This window comes from Gymnoscopelus braueri, assembly GCF_963280865.1.
Source record: "Gymnoscopelus braueri genome assembly, chromosome: 17".
NCBI classification, from domain to species: Eukaryota; Metazoa; Chordata; class Actinopteri; order Myctophiformes; family Myctophidae; genus Gymnoscopelus; species Gymnoscopelus braueri.
This window is the reverse complement of record NC_137617.1, coordinates 37,157,278-37,175,775: the sequence shown is the minus strand read 5'-3', so window position 1 is coordinate 37,175,775 and position 18,498 is coordinate 37,157,278. Positions and strand designations below refer to the sequence as shown.

The 18,498-nt window shown below is 40.5% G+C and overlaps 1 protein-coding gene across 2 annotated transcripts in view; it reads left to right on the top strand.

Moving 5' to 3' along the window:
- Positions 1 to 9,828, top strand: part of LOC308104069 (poly(ADP-ribose) glycohydrolase) — a 39,767-nt gene extending 29,939 nt beyond the window's left edge. For both annotated transcript variants that reach the window (XM_080454344.1, XM_080454345.1), the window contains exons 16-18: positions 3,395 to 3,500; positions 5,816 to 5,944; positions 8,750 to 9,828. In XM_080454344.1, the coding sequence (XP_080310470.1) occupies positions 3,395 to 3,500; positions 5,816 to 5,944; positions 8,750 to 8,907 (393 nt within the window). In that variant the 3' untranslated portion in view covers positions 8,908 to 9,828. The remainder of the gene's footprint in view (positions 1 to 3,394; positions 3,501 to 5,815; positions 5,945 to 8,749) is intronic.
- Positions 9,829 to 18,498: the final 8,670 nt, after the last annotated feature.

The window sequence follows — 18,498 nt, the reverse complement described above, 5'->3', positions numbered from 1 at the left end:
TTTAGAGCATCACTGGACAGGGGCATACAGAATTTCTCCCAGGCTGAGATAGATATTTGTAATAGAAAATCAAGATGTTTATGTTGTCAGGTCTGCCTTTCAGAAAGCATGGAGGAGTTTGACAGCTCTGACAGCGGCGTGAGGAATGCCCCAACATGGAGATCAATCCTGTTTGGAAGATTGTTTAGCTAACTGTCATATCTGCCCTTTTGAAGGGGAGAATTTATGGGCCGGTCAGAAAGAGGATGGGCACTTAACAATTCATTTGCACTGTTTGCATCGTTTCCTCGCTGAAAATTAATCTTCTGAGTGCCCTATCAAATGTATTCTTCGTTTAATTTCTCCAGTCCTTAACCCATTCAGACCGGGAACGCATCTGTGTAACCACTTGAACCATTATTTTATACTTTTGGCTAGCATTTTTTTTTTTAATCGTGAAGATTTTGTGCAAATATTTGAATGTGGGGTCTTGTATTTTTGTATTTTTTTTAAAGCAAAAATGTTTTACTCAAATCTTTGCTTCTGGGGGATTCTACAAGTGTCTTCTAAATCCTAACAGGTTTTTTTGGGGGGAAAAAACTTATCTTGCTATAATATCAGTGGTTCTCAAACTTCTTCATGTCAAGGACCTCTCAAAATGATATGTATTTGTCCGCGGACCCCCCCATCTAAAAATATTTTGTTCCAGGGACCCCCAGAAGCAAAGATTTGAGTAAAAAATGTATATATATATATTCAAAGATTTAACGATTTAAAAACACAAATAGCAGATCTACAAGCTCATAGCGCGATGAGCTTGTAGATCTGCTATTTTTGAATAGCCAAAGAAATCTTAAAATGACACAGATCCGTTCCCGGTCTTAATGGGTTAAGTGATGTGTATTGACATGCACCAAACTGTACAGCCCACATGTCATGTTAACGGTTCCTGCGCATGCATTATTATGCCCTACAAAGTTAACCATTCGAAGGGGGATGAAACCCCTAGGCTTGATTTGGTTTGTTTTTGTCCTGAACTACTGCAGGGTGAAAACATGGCAGGCTGCATAGGGCTGACCTTATTGTACTCCATGATGTAAGCAACACGGTTTGCTGCAGCTAATCAAATTGATAAGGGGTGTGTTAGATTTAGGTATGCCAATCTGCACTGACAATAGAGCACCGAAGCCTGACTTGAAAACCAACCTCCTGTCGGTCACAGAAGTGTTTTCCCATTCTATTTAAAAAAAAAACATATTGTGATGTTTTCAGTTGTTTTTTTGGAGGGTGTGTCCAATATACCCCCACCACCTCTTCTTCACATCCTGGCTGATGGAGTTTTGGTTGGTTGTTGTTGTTGGTGTTGAATATTCTGATCTTATTTTGGAGGGACAGTGCCTTGGAGTTCCAGATGGGTCGCAGCGTGGTAAAAGCGTGTCTGGCCTTGTTGATTCTGCTTTTGATGTCATCGTCTGATCCACCATCATTGCCAAGTGTGCTCCGGAGATATGTGAAGCGTTCAGTCTCTTTGAGGTTCTCTCCCTGCAGTTGGACTGGGAGTTCCTGTTTGTTGTTTAGCCTCGTCACTTCTGTCTTCTTCACATTTATTTTTAGGCCAGTCTTTGTTGCCTCTTCGGAGAATAGTGTTAGCTTGGAGTGTGCATGTTGTTGCTGGTGAGAAAGAAGACAGACATCATCTGCAAACTCAAGGTTTTCAAGTTGTTTGGTAAAGGTCCACTGGATGCCTGTCTTACTGGCCATGGTTGTTTCATCACATCCAGAATAAGAACTGTGAAAAATAAAATAAAATAAAGTGTCAGGCGATTGTACTTATGGTAATGAAGCATCATCTGATGGAGAAGCATCACCTGATTGAGAAAATGTAGACATTTATCCAAAGTAAGAAAATAAAGGTCTACCTACAAATCGACTACAATTTTCAGGCTTAAATATGACTACCGGTACATCTGCCTCCAGCATCACTGGTGTCACACATAATTGGCGTCACTTTGTGTGTTGCATTGGATTTTTTTCTTTCTGTAGGAGAGTAGTGAGTGATGCCAATGCACAGTTGTGTCAAACTAACTAAATAATAACACACACTGGTAGCGAATGTAACAAAATCTAAGGAATGTCAGGAATGTTTTTGACGGAGCGGGACGTACCTCAGTGGGGACAGTGAATCACGTGATTTCCTAGTGTGGTTTCCAACGTTACTTCCCTGTACTGCTGCAGAATGAATTCCATTTTTCTCCAAATAGGTCCTACAGACGGTATCAAATTCAACTAAATATTTATAAACAACATAGATTCACCTACCTGACAGAATCACCTGACTTTCTATTTTATTCATTTTTTTAGGTTCTTATATGATGTGATTTAAAAATGGTCTGTGATTTTGAATGGGAAAAACACTCCCGCGACCCAGGGGATGTGGGTTTGATGTTAGGACTTAAGCACTCTGACTACTGTTTAAGCTTGCACATTGGCATACCCATGGGGCTTGGCACACCTAAATCTAACACAACCACTATTCATTTGATTAGCTGTAGCTGCGTTGCTTACTAGCCTGCAATTAATCTGCTATAGTTTTTAACCTGAACTGGAAAACAAACTACAAAATCAGCCGAGGGTTTCATCCCCCTTCAAGCCCTATTTCATTTCATTTCAGAGTTGTGAGCTTGTAGATAGATACTGTAGGCAATGTGAGCTATTTTTTGACAATTTGTCATGCGTTGTTTTAACAATTTTCCGCCTTTCATGAGTTGCATGCCCAAATGAGCGACGCCAGGTTGAAAGTAATAGTGGACTATTATAAATATGTGAAACCCACAATTATAACACCAGTTCCATTGAAATCTACTCACAATGTGTGAAGCTGCCCAACAATATACAGTAATGTTAAAAAATGTATGCTTTGCCAGGCCAACCGGGTATCTAAAACCTTTTATGTGTGCCTGTGTTTAATCATGTGGCAAGTGTTTGCCTGCAGGCAAATGGAGTTGCGTGGGTTGTGTTCAGTGTGAATATGGGGTTGAAATGTATCAAACAGTACAGCGATCCCAACACCTGAGGCAAACCTGAAACATGCTTCCCAGGACATGACATATCATCACTTCTCTACTTACTGGTACACTGTTCTGCTGTGTGTAGCTGGTGACCCGACATAATGTCACTTGACCATTTTCTACCTGGTGTCCCTATTTTGGGACAGCAGAAGTGTCATTATAGGCACTTGAACGTTTAAAAAAATGGCAGATCTACAAGCTCACATGTGTCTCATTGGGACGCGTTTATGCATATTTGAGGTGCAACAAAGTTTAAAATAGGGTGAGCTTGTGTTATGGATTATGTCTTCTAAAGAGCTCCTCTTGTCTTTTTATTTTTATTGATGAAAATGTTCTTTTTTTTGCAGGCCTTCTGTGGCTTTGCTCGCCCCGGGGAAAGAAGAGAGAATCTCTCAGCGGTGGCCACAGGGAACTGGGGCTGTGGTGTGTTCGGGGGAGACACTCGACTTAAAGGTAAGCTCGAAGGAAAGGCACCGGCTTCTATCAAAAGCACAATTCAGTCACGCTCTGCCCTGGCACTGACTGTATAGGCTGAGTGGAACACGGATGCTGGATGAATCTCACGCTCCACCTCCGACCGATCAGTGTGGCCGACCATTAGTCTTCCGCGGAATGCGTTCATTTACTTAAGGCCTATTCGTCTGCCTTCCTCTTATTGATCAACTGACAAAGTTTATATTTTTCATTAATAGCGAAATTGATCGCCTGCCCTGGCCCATCAATCTGTTCCGGCGGGCTCTGTCGGAGCCCTGTGTCACTGTCAGCGAGCAGGGTTTGTTCAGGAGGGATTTTTGCGCTATAGCCGTTCAGAGCAGCAGCTCGCATTTCTGGAGCGAGTTTTTCCCTTCGCCTCCTTCCCTATACGTCGTTGTCACTTTCCACCTGCCCAGGAGCCAGACTATTTGCAGACTCTTCTGCACACATCTATGCATGTTGGTTAATTAGTGGCAAAGTAACAGCTCTCCACTGGCAGAGTTTACCCACTGTCTCCTTAATGACGTGCCTGTGGGGAATGGGCATTTAATGCAGATGATGTTCCCCTCTATTTACCTGCTGGGACTCTAAATGGCCACCTATTCCTATTAACTGTGGAATAATCCTTGAAGAAAGGTGATTAGGGCTGCAACTATTGATTACTACCTTTTCAATTAATCCAATAATCGAGAAGCGTAACCTCCCCCGATATACTGTACACGTATATATGTATACTGTATATATATATGTGTATATTTCTTTTTTATATTTGAATAAATCGATACGTTTGGTTAACTACTTATTGCATACTTTATGTAGTGCAAGCTCACAACATGTTGCATCATGACACGTGAATTTGTAGATTTGACTATTACAGGTGTTGCAAGGTAATTATAAGACGAGCTGCAAGTGTTTAGAAGTGATAGTTCTACAAGTGTGGAACTATCAAGCTTCGCCCCTCACGTGCAGATGTTTGTTCAGCATTGCTCGTTAAAGTGCCTTTGTCCCAGGCAGCCCTCATTAATCAGCAGACTTATATCCAACCTCTTTAAATATTCAGAAGTCTCCGGGGCCAGACCCCGGCCTTCCTTTCTAATTCTGTCGCTGATCCAGTGTTCTCAGTGGGGGTGAGAGAGACCAATCCCCTGGATTATTTACCTTTAACGGGGCCACTGAGACTGGTTTCACTCCCATCTAATGTTAACACGGGCTATACTGTATGCGACCCTAAAGACCCCCACAAGCCACCTTGAGTGGTGGGTTCACACAAAGTGGGAAATTGTCTTTCGCTCGCAGGGCATACCATAAAACCACAACACATAAAAGCATAACAACAAACGCATGCAACACATGAAGCATAAAAACACACGCATGCAAGCACATAAAACAAACGACAAACCTTATGTCGTAAACGACGAACCTTAACGTAATTTATCAGGGGCAACTGATGATTGCAGTGTATAATTTAGAATAGAAAAATATTGCATTTTTTTATGTAGAATATTCAAATAATGAAGGAATGACTTTGGCTATCCTTGTGCATAAAATCCAGAGGGTTGATTTACATTTGAGAGTGTAAAAATGGCCCCTGTGAGTGTAAAAATTGGCCCACTCTTGGGGTTGAATTTGAAGCGCATGAATGAAGTGTTACTAGAAAGATTATCAAGGATAAAGCACAGTAAAGTCAGGGACTTATTTCCAAAGTGGTCCTTGTGCTGTTATCCACTTCAACCCTACAGTACCGTATTTTCCGCACTATAAGGTGCATCTGAGTATAAGGCGCACCTTCAATAAATGTATTATTTTCATATATAGGGCGCACCGCATTATAAGGCGCATCCGCACTATAAGGCGCACTGACGGTGCGGCTTATAGTGCGGAAACCAAGGGAACCAATATTGATACATATATAAGGCGCATCGGATTATAAGGCGCATCCGCACTATAAGGCGCACTGACGGTGCACCTTATAGTGCGGAAAATACGGTATATACTTTGTTGACAGGAGTCTCCCAGGGGTCTTTTTCTAAAAGCTCTACAAGCTCACAAACCGTTGCAGCACTACACATTTTGCCTATTACGATATCCCCAGAATAGGGAAGATATAATTGAATAATGAATAAATAACAAATATTCAGTTGAATCTGTATAGGTTTATGTATAGTAGTAGATACAGTATGTTGTCATGATTCCCATGATTCATTGGACCCCTCACAGTCTACGGAGACAGTGTTTTTGTGTCAAATCCCCGGAGTGCCGTTGTTTTAACACGCATAGGGCTTCTGTCCCCACAGCTCTGCTCCAGATGCTAGCAGCTGCTGAGGCAGGACGAGATGTGGCCTATTTCACCTTTGGTGACAGCGACCTCATGACAGACGTCCACAAGTTGCACTCGTTCCTCACCCAGAGGTACATCAGTGTCGGTAAGTCAAGCAGTCCCTCTGCCAGCTCCTGTGAGTTGTGCTGTTTTGTGTTTTAGTTTTTTTTGTTTTTCACTTACAAATTGGATGGATGTGATTATTTTTTTCCTTATTACATAATTATGGTTTCCTATCTTGCTGGTTCTGATACGTGATGTTTTGCTAGCTCAGTTCATCACCTTCCTACTCATGAGCAAGGAATTCTCTGAGCTTCTCTCTAAAATGTTCCTGATAACACTTTGATTGTAAATTCTGGCCATTCTAACATTTACATTCATATATATACACTCTGTCTGATGCAAAGAAATGTTGCAGGCTCTTAACTCACTGAGTGCCAGAATTATTTCTGGCTATTTCTGGCCAGTGCGATTTTTATTTATTTTTTTAAGTAAAAAAAAAGTGCTTTGGAAGCGAGATACAGCATTTTTCAGTTATAAGTAAACAAGGAGTGGATGGAGCTGCAAATCAGATAATGATATCTTGGGTTCTGAACAATTTTTTTTTAAATTTAATTTATTTTATTATTTTTTTTCAAAAACATGTGAAACACGTGATTGGCACGTTGCACCATAGCGGTGAAACACGTGAATGGCACTCAATGAGTTAAGGTAGCTTGTCGGTGCGGTGGAGTGTTGGAAAGCGTTGACCAAAATCTGCTGTTGTATGGGCGGTGGGTACACTGTGTCGGGTCACAAGTTGTAGGGAAGCGTTGACCGTCGGATGTTGAAAAAGACATCGCGCCATAGGCTATTTTTAGCACCATAGTAGCCGTCTGTCGGTGTCGGCTCTCAGGTGCATTCAGAAACCTTTTTCACACCTTCCAACCAACTGATCTCTCGACTTCATTGGACTGTCAGACTGGCAGTGCCAGTCTGTAGGAATCTGTAGTAGTCTGTTTGGTGGAGAGCTACCTTTTAGACCTCACATGTTTATCCTTATCCCCTTACCTTAACCAGGGCTTTGTATTTCACCCCCACACCATCTTCCACTCGAATGCTCACTGCATACACACCAATAAGATGCACAACCCTGTGAAGTCCTGTAGTATTCTTTAATCTGTATGGGAATTTGCACGATATTTATATATTTTGTATGTACTTTTTTTTTTTGAGTGAAAAACATTTTGAATGGTGATTATTACTATGAATCAATCACAATATACTTAACCTGACATTACTGCCGTCCATTTTCTAAAGCATCATAGTTTGTTTGGTGTAGTTTGAATGGTGCTTCCATTTATTTCAGTATTTTATGAAAATCAATTTGCAGAGACTTGCAGAGACCCTAGCGTACCTATTCTGGGTATCTCATAATGGGTGACATGCTTACAACAATGCACGTTAACTTACGACACATTTTAAGCTTCGCCTTATGGGCTATTTTCAGCAAAATATAGGTTTAGACAGAGGGTAGAAAAGAAGGGGATCAAGTATAGACCCCTGGGGGACCCTGGTCAACGAAGCATCAAAGCCTTTTGTTCTTCGTAATGTATATCCGTATATCTTATGGTATTATCTTATGGTATTCTCCGAACATCCAAATAAAGCAAATTGAGGGTCAATAATGGTATCTTTTTTATAGACTAGAAAACCATTCAAATATCTTAGACCAGAAATCATGTAAAAGACAAAAAAGAGACAAAAAAGATTTGTTAAAGTGCCCTCTTCTATTTTGCATCCATCACGGATAAGTTATAGGATAGATTCTGTAACTTTGTCTTGGAATAGTGCATTCTGTGCATAACTTTATATTGTATTAGTTGGTACCTGGCATTAATGGAACATGTATGTATTCTTAACAAACCCTCCTTCCAGACTTCATCACTCATCTCCATTCCTAGTTCAGAAACCCATGCTTCTTTCAAACGGTTGGTAGATACAGGACAGGAGTAATAAAAAGAGAAACAAAACAAGGGATCATTTGCTTAGAGTCAGGGGGAAGATGTAGGAGCTTATTGAAAGCGTTACTCTCTGGTATATTTTAAATTTGTGGGATATTCTCCCTGACGTAATGTCTAATTTGAAGATGACGAAAGTAATGTGATTGGGGTAGGTCAAGCTTTTCTTTATATAAATATATAAGTCATTAACAGTGGAAAGTCCTTTGGCCGCCCTTTCAGTGAATATTCCGTCTCTGATGGTGGAAATGATGTGTTTTTACAGATAGGGGTGTAGGTAGACGCATCAGTCAATTTGAGGGCAGATTTTATCTGTTTCAAAATCTTCAGAGTTTTTTACAATAAAATCATCCCCAGCCATTTTGCCTGGGGACTGTATTCTGGAAAAGAGCATGGGCGAAAGAGAAGATTTAGTTACAGCTGTTAATTCCATATCAAGCCATTTGATTTTTCCTGGGAATCCCTACTGCCGGTAGGTTAGGGCCCTGGCATTGCTATTTCCCAGTAATAGTGTCTGAACACGGGTAGATTAAATCCATGTCAGTGGGTTTTTGAAAATGAGTTTTTGATATCCGGCTAGCCTTGTATCCCCATGCATTTCAAGGAGTAGATTGATTTGAAAAGACAGGGCTACATTTGGCCAACTTTGTGTCTGCTATTACAACATTACTGAACATACAAAGTCTAAAAATTAAGCCCTTACCGAAAAAAAACCATCTATGTTTGTGTGCGATATGTGGTCAAAGGTGTGTGTATAGACAATGGCGTAGGTATGGTCTTTAACCGGACGACATAACTCGACTTGAACAGCTTCTCATGGAAGAGGTCTTCTCCACACTCAATGCTCTTGCCATGACACTGCCCTGTTGAATGTCCAGCTGACCAATTTGTTCTCCTGGCTTCTGTCATAGGGGACGTTCATGATCTCCTGGGGCGGTACTACAGCTCTGTGTGTAAGGACTGCTTCGGCCGGAGGCCTGATGTCAGCCTCTACGCCTTCATCTACCAGGAGGTCAGCTCCTCCTCCCCGGCGTCCCGCGGTTCAGACGGGGGCTCATCCAAACTGTAGTGTCCCCGCTGACCAACCATTAAGGTCAGATTGCCTGTAGCCTCGATGAGTCACTGTGCCTGACCTTCCCGAAGACATGCAGCACTGTAACAGATAATGCCTGATTAGGTGCGTGCAGGTGTGACACGCAACTGAGTATATTTGCAAAAGCATTCTCTTTCTGCCTTTCCAATAAAATACAATTAAAATCTTTTTTTTCTTCTTTTTTTTCTGTCCTCACATGAACACTGAATTTAAAATGGTGGACGTATCAAACGCCATTTAATCTATTCACTCACAGCTCAAAATGGAAACCTATGAGGCATGCGTATCATCGACAGGAACAGCAAACAGAATTCCAGGCGATAATAAGCTGTGTCTGGCGCTGGGGTAAAAGCTGCTGTTTATTTTGCTACGGCTGCTGCTAATACTACTCCGATGGATTGAGCTTCGATACGACACAATTGCGATTTTTAATGGTGAAGCAAAGGTTGCCATCCATCTTCTGAGTTTGTCATGTTGCCTTTTTTTTTCATTCTTTTTTTTTTACACCCACACATTTCCAGCCTAATTGAATTGGCTGTCAGAAATCAAGTTAAAGGAAAAAACCAAACCAATAGAATAGGCTTGGCAAAGCGTGGTGCAGTCCTCAGGAAAGACACTTGATTTAAAGAGCAGCCCAGCTCTTAGGGAAATAGGCTTTTAGCCTCTGTAGGTATTGGCAATAACACTGTAGCTCAGATATTGGCTGCATGCCATATACCTTTTTGCGGTGTGCTTTGCTAGATCCTGTCCCTCTTTAAAAATGATTTCCAGGGTTTTTCTTTCTTTCTTCAAGGTGGAACTCCGCTTTTGTTGTTGTTTGTATAATTAAAATTGAAAACAGCTGAGAATGTGGCTGCTTGATAATTGTTTTGATAAATAAAATTTGAAGTAAATGAATCGCTGCATAAAATGTTTCATCAATTTAACTTAATATCTGGTTTGTATGTGACTTAGCCCGTATCAAAGCAGTTGATTTGTGTTGCATTCATTCAAATGTCACGAGCGTCTTCTGTCCCATGGACGTTGTACTGTAAGTGTATGGCAGTCCCCATGCAGTCTTGCCATTTATCTTCCCCCAAGCTATTGCTTCGCCCTTTCACTCATGGTTTAATAAGGTCATACCTTTTATATAAACTGTACATGACACCTCATTAAGTAAAGTGTGGATCAGAGAAGATCCAGTCACACGCGAGAGTCAGGCGCTGGGGCTCCTACTGTATGTGATTTCCCTGGCTCATCTTTATCTGGAGCGAACGCCTATGCCACACGACTGTACCCGACAGTAATCCTGGCATCCCTATTTTGGGCATGTTGTTACAGTATAGACGAAAATGCTCAAAATTAGTGTAGGCTCATTATGCTTAATATATACACGAAAATAGCCGATCTACAAGCTCCCAGTACATCGCAATGCAACACATGAGATTTTAGATCAGATATTCTCAGTGATTTGGTGTAGAGGGGGAAAAAGGACGATGCCAAGGGTGGCCCCTTTGGTGGACAACAAAATATTTAGGGTTTAAGTAGTTCAAAAGGTACAGAATCAGCTATTGACATTGATTTGTGTATTCCCTGTAACTAATCGATGCCAAACTTTGTATGCGCGGCTGCTAGCGCCTGCTAGAAGTACAGAAGTACCTCCACTATATGTTTTTACACATACAGTATGTTTTATACTTTTTGAAATGTTTAACTACATTTTTTTAATTGAAGTCAATGGGGTTCTGATTAAGCTGAAGCCTTGCCCAAATTTTGAGTCATACATCATAGATACGTCATAGACTATTAACGTCACAGGCTCTGAGCCCGAGATCCACATGATTATTCATGTTGGGTTACAGTATAGTTTCGCGTAGCCAGACGATTGGAATTTGGTGACACATGCCTTGTGAGCTTGTAGATCTGCTATTTCCCCCAATTTTTGGAAGTGGTTAAGTGTGTCTGTGGGTTTTATAAATATTGAACCAATGAAAAGTATTAACAAGAGCTTGTGACTAAATAACATTTGAATTAAATAATCAATCAATCCATCCATTGGAACACAGGTTGTTTTTTCCATTTCCTGAAAAGTTAATGGGTTTTGGGCAAGGTTTCTGCCCAACAGCGACAAGATGCAGTGTACTAGTGTTTACGGATTTTCCTAAATGCGTGATTTGATATTTATTATATATATATTTATTTATTTATTTGAATGTCATTAAAAGAAAATAATATGCGAAAATAATAAACACGTGATTTTCAGTGAAATGTGTCGAGGATAAAAATAAAACAAAGTCAAAGACTTATTTCCATTTTGGTCTTGGGTTTTTCAGGAAGTTGCAAACTGGGTATATTCAGTTAAATCCCCATGGTGCAGATGATTGAATGCGTCTCGGGGAGCCTGTAAATGGATGACTAGAGGTGGAGTGTTGCATTCTCTGCCTCCACAGAGCCGGGGCCGGGTAGGGGGTCACTCTTTGTAGCCTGCTGATTTCAAACAAGCCTTTGGTGGCCCCCCCTCCATAGAAACACAGGGGTATCGGATTGTTCCCCGATGCACTGAACCTCACGTGTATCATTGACCTTTTTTTTTGACCTACCTGTTCCGACCATCTGCCATCAAGTTATGAAGCTAATGGTTTTGATGTTAGATGTTTATTGTAGTGGTGCAACGGTTAATTGAACTAATCAATTCAATCAATTATTAAAAACCAATTTTTATAAAATATTAGATTTTCTTTTTACTTTTAAAAATGGCGACACGTGACTGGTATTGTGATTTTTGTCTGACACCGTTGTATGACACATAAAACGGCATAATACATAAGTGATTTATCAGAATTGTATAGTCGATTATTAAGAAAGATATCCACAATGATTCATTGTTATGTTAAAAACAAACAAAAAATGCTTTTCAATTATTCAATTAATCAAAAATGTATCGAATAATCGCTAAGAAAACAATCGATAATTGCAGCCCTACTTCATTGATTTATGGCTGAACAGGATTTTCGATGCCGGTGTACATGTGTTGGTTTCAAATGGTGATGTCTTCTTACTTTGTTGATTATGCTACCACATGGAAATGGATATTTCTCTAACAAAACTGCATTTGACTTAAGTCACTGGTTTATGTTTAATTTAACCTGGAGCTGTTCAGACTTACCAAAGGGAGGGAGGGCTTTGGGTATTGATGAGGGGGAAAAGGTCCCGGCGATACATTTCACCAATTAATCCTTTTTGAACTTGTGTGAACATGATAAAATGGAAATGTACAGTACCTAATGTGCATTTACATATTGTATGATGTCTTGTATTGTCCCTCATCGCATACATGTTGGATGGACCCTGGAGTACCATAAACTAGTTTATTATTGGATTCTCTTTGAAGTAGTAAAAATTACACCCAATCATTTCTTCCTCTTTTGGCAATGCTGTTAACCCCAAAGTTCAGATCTAACACTGCCGGATATTGTATTATGAATGGACAAGCCTATTAATATGTATTTTGAACTAATTTGCATCATGTTTACAGTGTTTTTGATCATTAGTGCTAAGTCTCTGTAATTTAGTGTATGGGGCCATGCAAAGGCCTCTTGGCCTGAGATAAAAGGCACTATGAGTTAAATATTGATATGTTTAATCAAACCCTGAGAACTGCTCAGAATAGTTGGGACTGAAGACGTACAGTGAGACAGAAATAGGATTTGTTGTCATGAGTCCTGTTTAGTTATTCATACATTGTCCTCTCCATGATGTGAAAGTATATAATTATGCGCACACGACGCACATACAGATTACATGCAGAGCTCTCATGATGTATTGATATCACGAGAGGTTAACAAAAATACAAAGATTTATATTTAGATTCCGTTCACATATCAAAATCATCATATGAACTAGAAAAAGTGCTCCTCGGAGCACAAGTCTCCGTGATTGAGGCATTTGGTTCCAAAAATGTGGTTTGCTAAATTAGACCTGCTGGTGGCACTATAACAGGCCAATGTGAAAAGGAGGGCATTTCTTACTGTGTACCGATTCGCGTGTTTTTTGGACAAAACCTGTAGGAGTAATATTAAAAAATGGGGTTTGCAAAAGTCGGCCTCATGGTGGCACTAAGACAGGTGGATCTGAAGGAGCAGAGGTTCTGCCGTGGCATCCAGGGAGTGTGTGTGCGCAGTTTCACAGCGACCGGGCCAACGGTGGCAGAGATTAGCTGGTCACATACTGGTCATATATTGTTTTTATTTGATTACACTGGTTTTTCTCTTTTTGTTTACTTAATTGATTATACATGTGTGCATGCTGTAGGTATCTTACAGTATGAGTCATATCTGCAATGAGAAATGTGTTTTTCTATTTGTTAAATACTTTTTGGTATTTGGTAAATACTGAAGTGACTCAAAAAAAGACATTTTAGACGGCTTGCTCCAATATACAGGTGACAGTATTCCTTTCTACACTAATTAACCACTTAAACCCTTTATACTTATTTTACCCCCAAGGGTGTACTCGGCCCCCTCCTTTTTTCTCGCTACACTAAATATCTTTGTGGAAAAAAGCCTATCAACAAGCTAACAATGTTTCACAGTGTGTCATGTGCGACACGTGAGCTTCTGCCATCTTCTATTCTGCTATTTTCACGGAATATTCGCTATTTTCACGGAATATTAGGCCCCAGAATAGGGACACTAGTGTTCATGTGGTTACAATATGCAGTATTCATTCAATGGGATTCATTAAGAGATGGTGGTTTGGCAAGCTGCCAGCACAGGTGCATCTTTTTTCTTCTTTTCTTTTTTTTTTGCTACAGAAGGTGTTGTACTGGAGCAGGACATAATTAGACCGCTTAACGCATTCAAACCTGGAACGCATCTACAAATGTCTTCTAAATCCTAACAGTTTTCAGTGGTTCTCAAACTGTTTCATGTCAAGGACCCCCCAAAATGATATGCATTTGGTCGCGGACCCCCATCTCAAAACATTTTGTTCCAGGGACCCCCAGAATAACAGATTTGAGTTACATATGTTCGCTTAAAAATATATATATATATTCAAAGATTTGCACATCATGATTAAAAAAAAAAAGCAGATCTACAAGCTCAAAGCACGGCACTCGGTGCCACGCTATGAGCTTGTATATCTGCTATTTTTGAATAGCCAAAGTATAAAATAATGGCTATAGCTCAAATCTAAAATGACACAGATGTGTTCCCGAATTGAATGGCTTAAGCATTGCTTCTCAACCTTTCCAGTGCAGTCGCACCATGGGACTTCAAAGTGTTTGTAAATGTCATCCTTAAAGCTTAAAGCTTGGTGTGAGTGGGGCAAAAAGAAGATCTGTGAGGAGAGGTGCAAATAGCACTGCATTTTCCGGTGAGTTTAGCTGAACTTTTAACCAAATGGCACACTTCGAGAACCACTGGTCCAGATCAAGATTTTTCTGTACTCTCTCTGTCTGTCTCTGTATCTCTGGCCCCACAAAAGCAGACCAATCACAGCGCAGCTCACACTGCCGCGTGCACACAGCGAACCACAAGATCATGTTGTTGGCACATCATTAGTGATGTGGAGGCGTGTGTGTAAGATATTAGCTTCTGCATTTCACTTCACGTCAAAGGGATGAAGTGAGACGACTGAAAAATGTTTCCAATTTACATTTGCTTTTATAAGTAGGGAAGCCAGTTAGCCAGATAACTTTTATTTAACCCCTTCAATCCGGGAACGCATACTGTGTCACTAATTTATTTTTTTGCTATTATTTTATACTTTGGGCTATTCAACATTTGCAGATATACAAGCTCATAGCGTGGCACCGAGTGCCGCACTACAAGCTTGTAGATCTGCTTGTAGATCTGCTATTTTGCTAAATTTATGCAAATCTTTGAATACTGTATATATATATATTTTTTATGCGATTCTACAATTTTTTTTTTTAAACGTATGTTGCTATATATCAGTGGTTCTCAAACTTTTTCATGTCAAGGACCACCCAAAATTATATGTATTTGGCCGCGGACCCCCATCTCAAAATATTTTGTTCCAAGGATCCCCGGAACAAAGATTTTATTTAAAAATGTATATATATATAAAGATTTGCACACATTTTCACGATTATTTTTTCAAAAATGGCAGATCTACAAGCTCATAGCGCAGAACTCGGTGGCCGCGCTATGAGCTTTGTGGTCTTAATGGATTAAATTAGCCAACTGGATGGATGAGCAGGGATTGAATACCGAGGGCTTGTGTGGCTGACATTTTGTGCAATAAGAGTACAATTATTAATGAATGATGATGATTTCATTTTTAAAGGTAAATTCACGTTGGCACAAGTAGCATGCGTAACATGCATAGTGGCATGCATAGCCTACTACTGTATGTGACACTCAAACTGCTCATCCGTTACGAGGATGTTGTGACATTGTACATGTCTTGGATCCTCTGTAGTATAGGCCCATCCTCAACTCAATGGAGCTACTGTATCGCCATTAGCGCATTTGAACTCGACGTGACCTAAATGTTCCACCATTTCCTCTCGTGCCCATTGTGGCGCCTGCCTCAGCAGCGGCAGACTTGCTTACCGTTTCATGGTAATTGGTCTCTCCTCCACGGGATCTGCTGAGATGCTTCCCAGACCAAAGGCACTTCCTTCACCACCACTGAATCCTGCTTGCGTTGTCTCTTATTTTTGGTCTGAATAGCCTGCAGTAAAACGAACTCCTTACTATTGAGTCCTTCAGTGGGAGTATAGGGTGGAAGAAGAAGGTGAGGAATCGGAATTGAACAGCAATTCTTTTCATTAGTGACAGCCTTCTTGTGGCCATTTATAGTTCGAGCGTTTCCCCCCCGCGATTGATCCAAAAGAAAAAAAATCAATGTTTATGTGATCGCTGGACCTTTTAAACAAACTGACTGCATGCGCTCGCTCCATGAGGTCAAGGATTGAGTGAGTGAAGTATGTTTTTTTCCCTGCTAGTCCTGCTATCAGATTGCCTATCTATCACTGGGGCATCATGTAATTGATACTGACTCAGGTGGAATGAAATGTGGTAGCAGGTCAGTTTTTTCCCCTTTTTAACAGAGGAGGCCTTAAACCTAACATAACGTCGCTGACGGGCAGAAATCTTGTATCTTTCTTGTATGTTGTATGTTTTTCCGTAATCACTCTATTTTTATACTTTGTCGTAAGACATTGTCGCACAAAAGTAGCAAAAATAGCGTTTCTACAAGCCCAACATGATGTGGCATTGTGACACTTGAGCTTGTATGCAATTTTTGTTGTAGGGACACCAGGTTCAACGTGTTTTAAGTCTTATCTATGGTTTTTAAAATGTTTAACCAATGAAAAGTATTGACAAGAGCTTCTGACTAAACTACATTGGATCCATTGGAACCGCAGGTAATTTTTTCTGTTTCGCGAAGCGAAAAAGCGTCTTTTAATTATTCGGAACGAGTCCGAATTTTGCGTATATTCGCATATTCGCCGGTGTGTAAGGACCTTAACGGTTTCGGACATACAAGGTTTCCGCCCTACAGTGATGATATACTCACCAGAGAGAAAAGGGAGGTCTTTAGGTCATTATAAACCAACTATAGAGGGACATTAACCCATTAAGACCCATTTTTCATACTCTTTCAAGATTATAAAAAAATGTACAAAAATAGCAGATGTACAAGCTCGCAGCGTGGCACGAAGTGACGCGCTGTGAGCTTGTAGATCTGCTATTTTTTTGAATAGCCAACGCTAAAATCTAAAATGACGCAGATGGTTTCTTGGTTTTAATGGGTTACGGTAAGGGCACTTCTCTAGAAGGACGCAGGGAAGATGCCATATTTTTTTTATTCATTTAGAATAATTTGAAGAAAAACAACACATTTCTCATTTTGCCGAATAAATAAATAAAACTCACGGCTATGTTTGGTATTTTTGCTGATGCTTGAGAAAATGTTGCCGAATGAGCAATCTATGTTTGGCACGTGGGAACATAAATGACCTTCATTAGAGTACCTGTACATGTGAATAGAGGAATTGTCACAAGAACAGTTGCTGACCATTAATTATTGCACAAATTGGTCATCAACATTCACATTTAAGAATTGATTGCAACATTTAACCAGACATTGATGATTCTCGATGTCACACATTTATCTGGCCAAAATGCACATTGGGGTTTTTACATTTTCCAGTATATGGCTGAATTTATTTAGCTTTCCAGTATTTACCTATTTGGAACAGGGAGCACCTCTCCGGGCCTTTAATTGCACACGTGTTGCTCCTTCTACCCATAACACCATCTGTTCCTGGTCCACACACAAGACCCATCATCTTTCCACAAACAGAAAAATAGATTCTCCTCCTTGGCAGGGATTTCAAAGTGCCATAAGCATGATTTTTTTTAAACATAAGGAATATGGTTTTCAGCTATTAAGACATGTATTAAAGTACATTTATTAGTGGGTCACGAAGGGCCACAAGGGAGAATCTAAAGTACAATCCTGAGTGTTCATTTAACTCTGAAAGCATGCAAATGGAACCGAATGGTTCCATTTGCATGCTTTAAGAGTTAAATGAACACTCAGGATTTGACGGTGTTGTGTGTGCAGATGTTGGCAGTATATGTTGACGATCCTGTGATACTGTATGTTGGTCATGTTGCCACGTCAGGCAGATGTTTCTCTGTGGTTTGAGGTGCCACGGACAGATGTTTCGCTCACATTTCAAAGGAGACATCATCATTCTCAGGATAATGATTAGATCCCAACACATGGCAAGTAGTTGTTGATTTGGGGGGAAAAAACTACAAAAGTTCAGTGAATACATTGCTGAGTGTCAACTTCCAGTGATTTTTAATATAGAGATTTTTAATACTGTGTGTGTGTGTGTGTGTGTGTGTGTGTGTGTGTGTGTGTGTGTGTGTGTGTGTGTGTGTGTGTGTGTGTGTGTGTGTGTGTGTGGTGTGTGTGTGTGTGTGTGTGTGTGTGTGTGTCAAAAGTTACCATGTGCAAGTATAGTAGAATTTGAGAAATGGACATTGTGAGGGCAATATTCCAGAACAGAAATGGTTATTTGTGGTTAAAAATGTATATTTTTAGAGTTGGGTTTACAAGATTTAGGTTGGGTTTATGATTAGGATTGGGCATTTAGAGGTTAGGGTTGGAGTTATGCCTGATTATACTTAGTTGCACGACGGTATCACACACCAAAAATGGCACATCTACAAGCTCACAGTGTATGGATATACAGTAGTGCGCGTTGTCAGCTTGTGGATTGGCATTTTTCAGTGCGCAGCATTGGCACACAACTGTGTGTGTGTGTGTGTGTGTGTGTGTGTGTGTGTGTGTGTGTGTGTGTGTGTGTGTGTGTGTGTGTGTGTGTGTGTGTGTGTGTGTGTGTGTGTGTGTGTGTGTGTGTGTGTGTGTCCATCCTAGAGCAGAGAGCTGTCTGTGTGACTCCAGTGCTTATCAGAGTAGCGTTGGCAGAGTGGACCCCCAGGCTGTCGGGTTGCACAGTGCTCGTTATGGAGCTGTCACTGTGAGGGTGGCAGCGGACCACGCCACCGTCCCCCAGTGCACTTCCTGTGTGTGTGT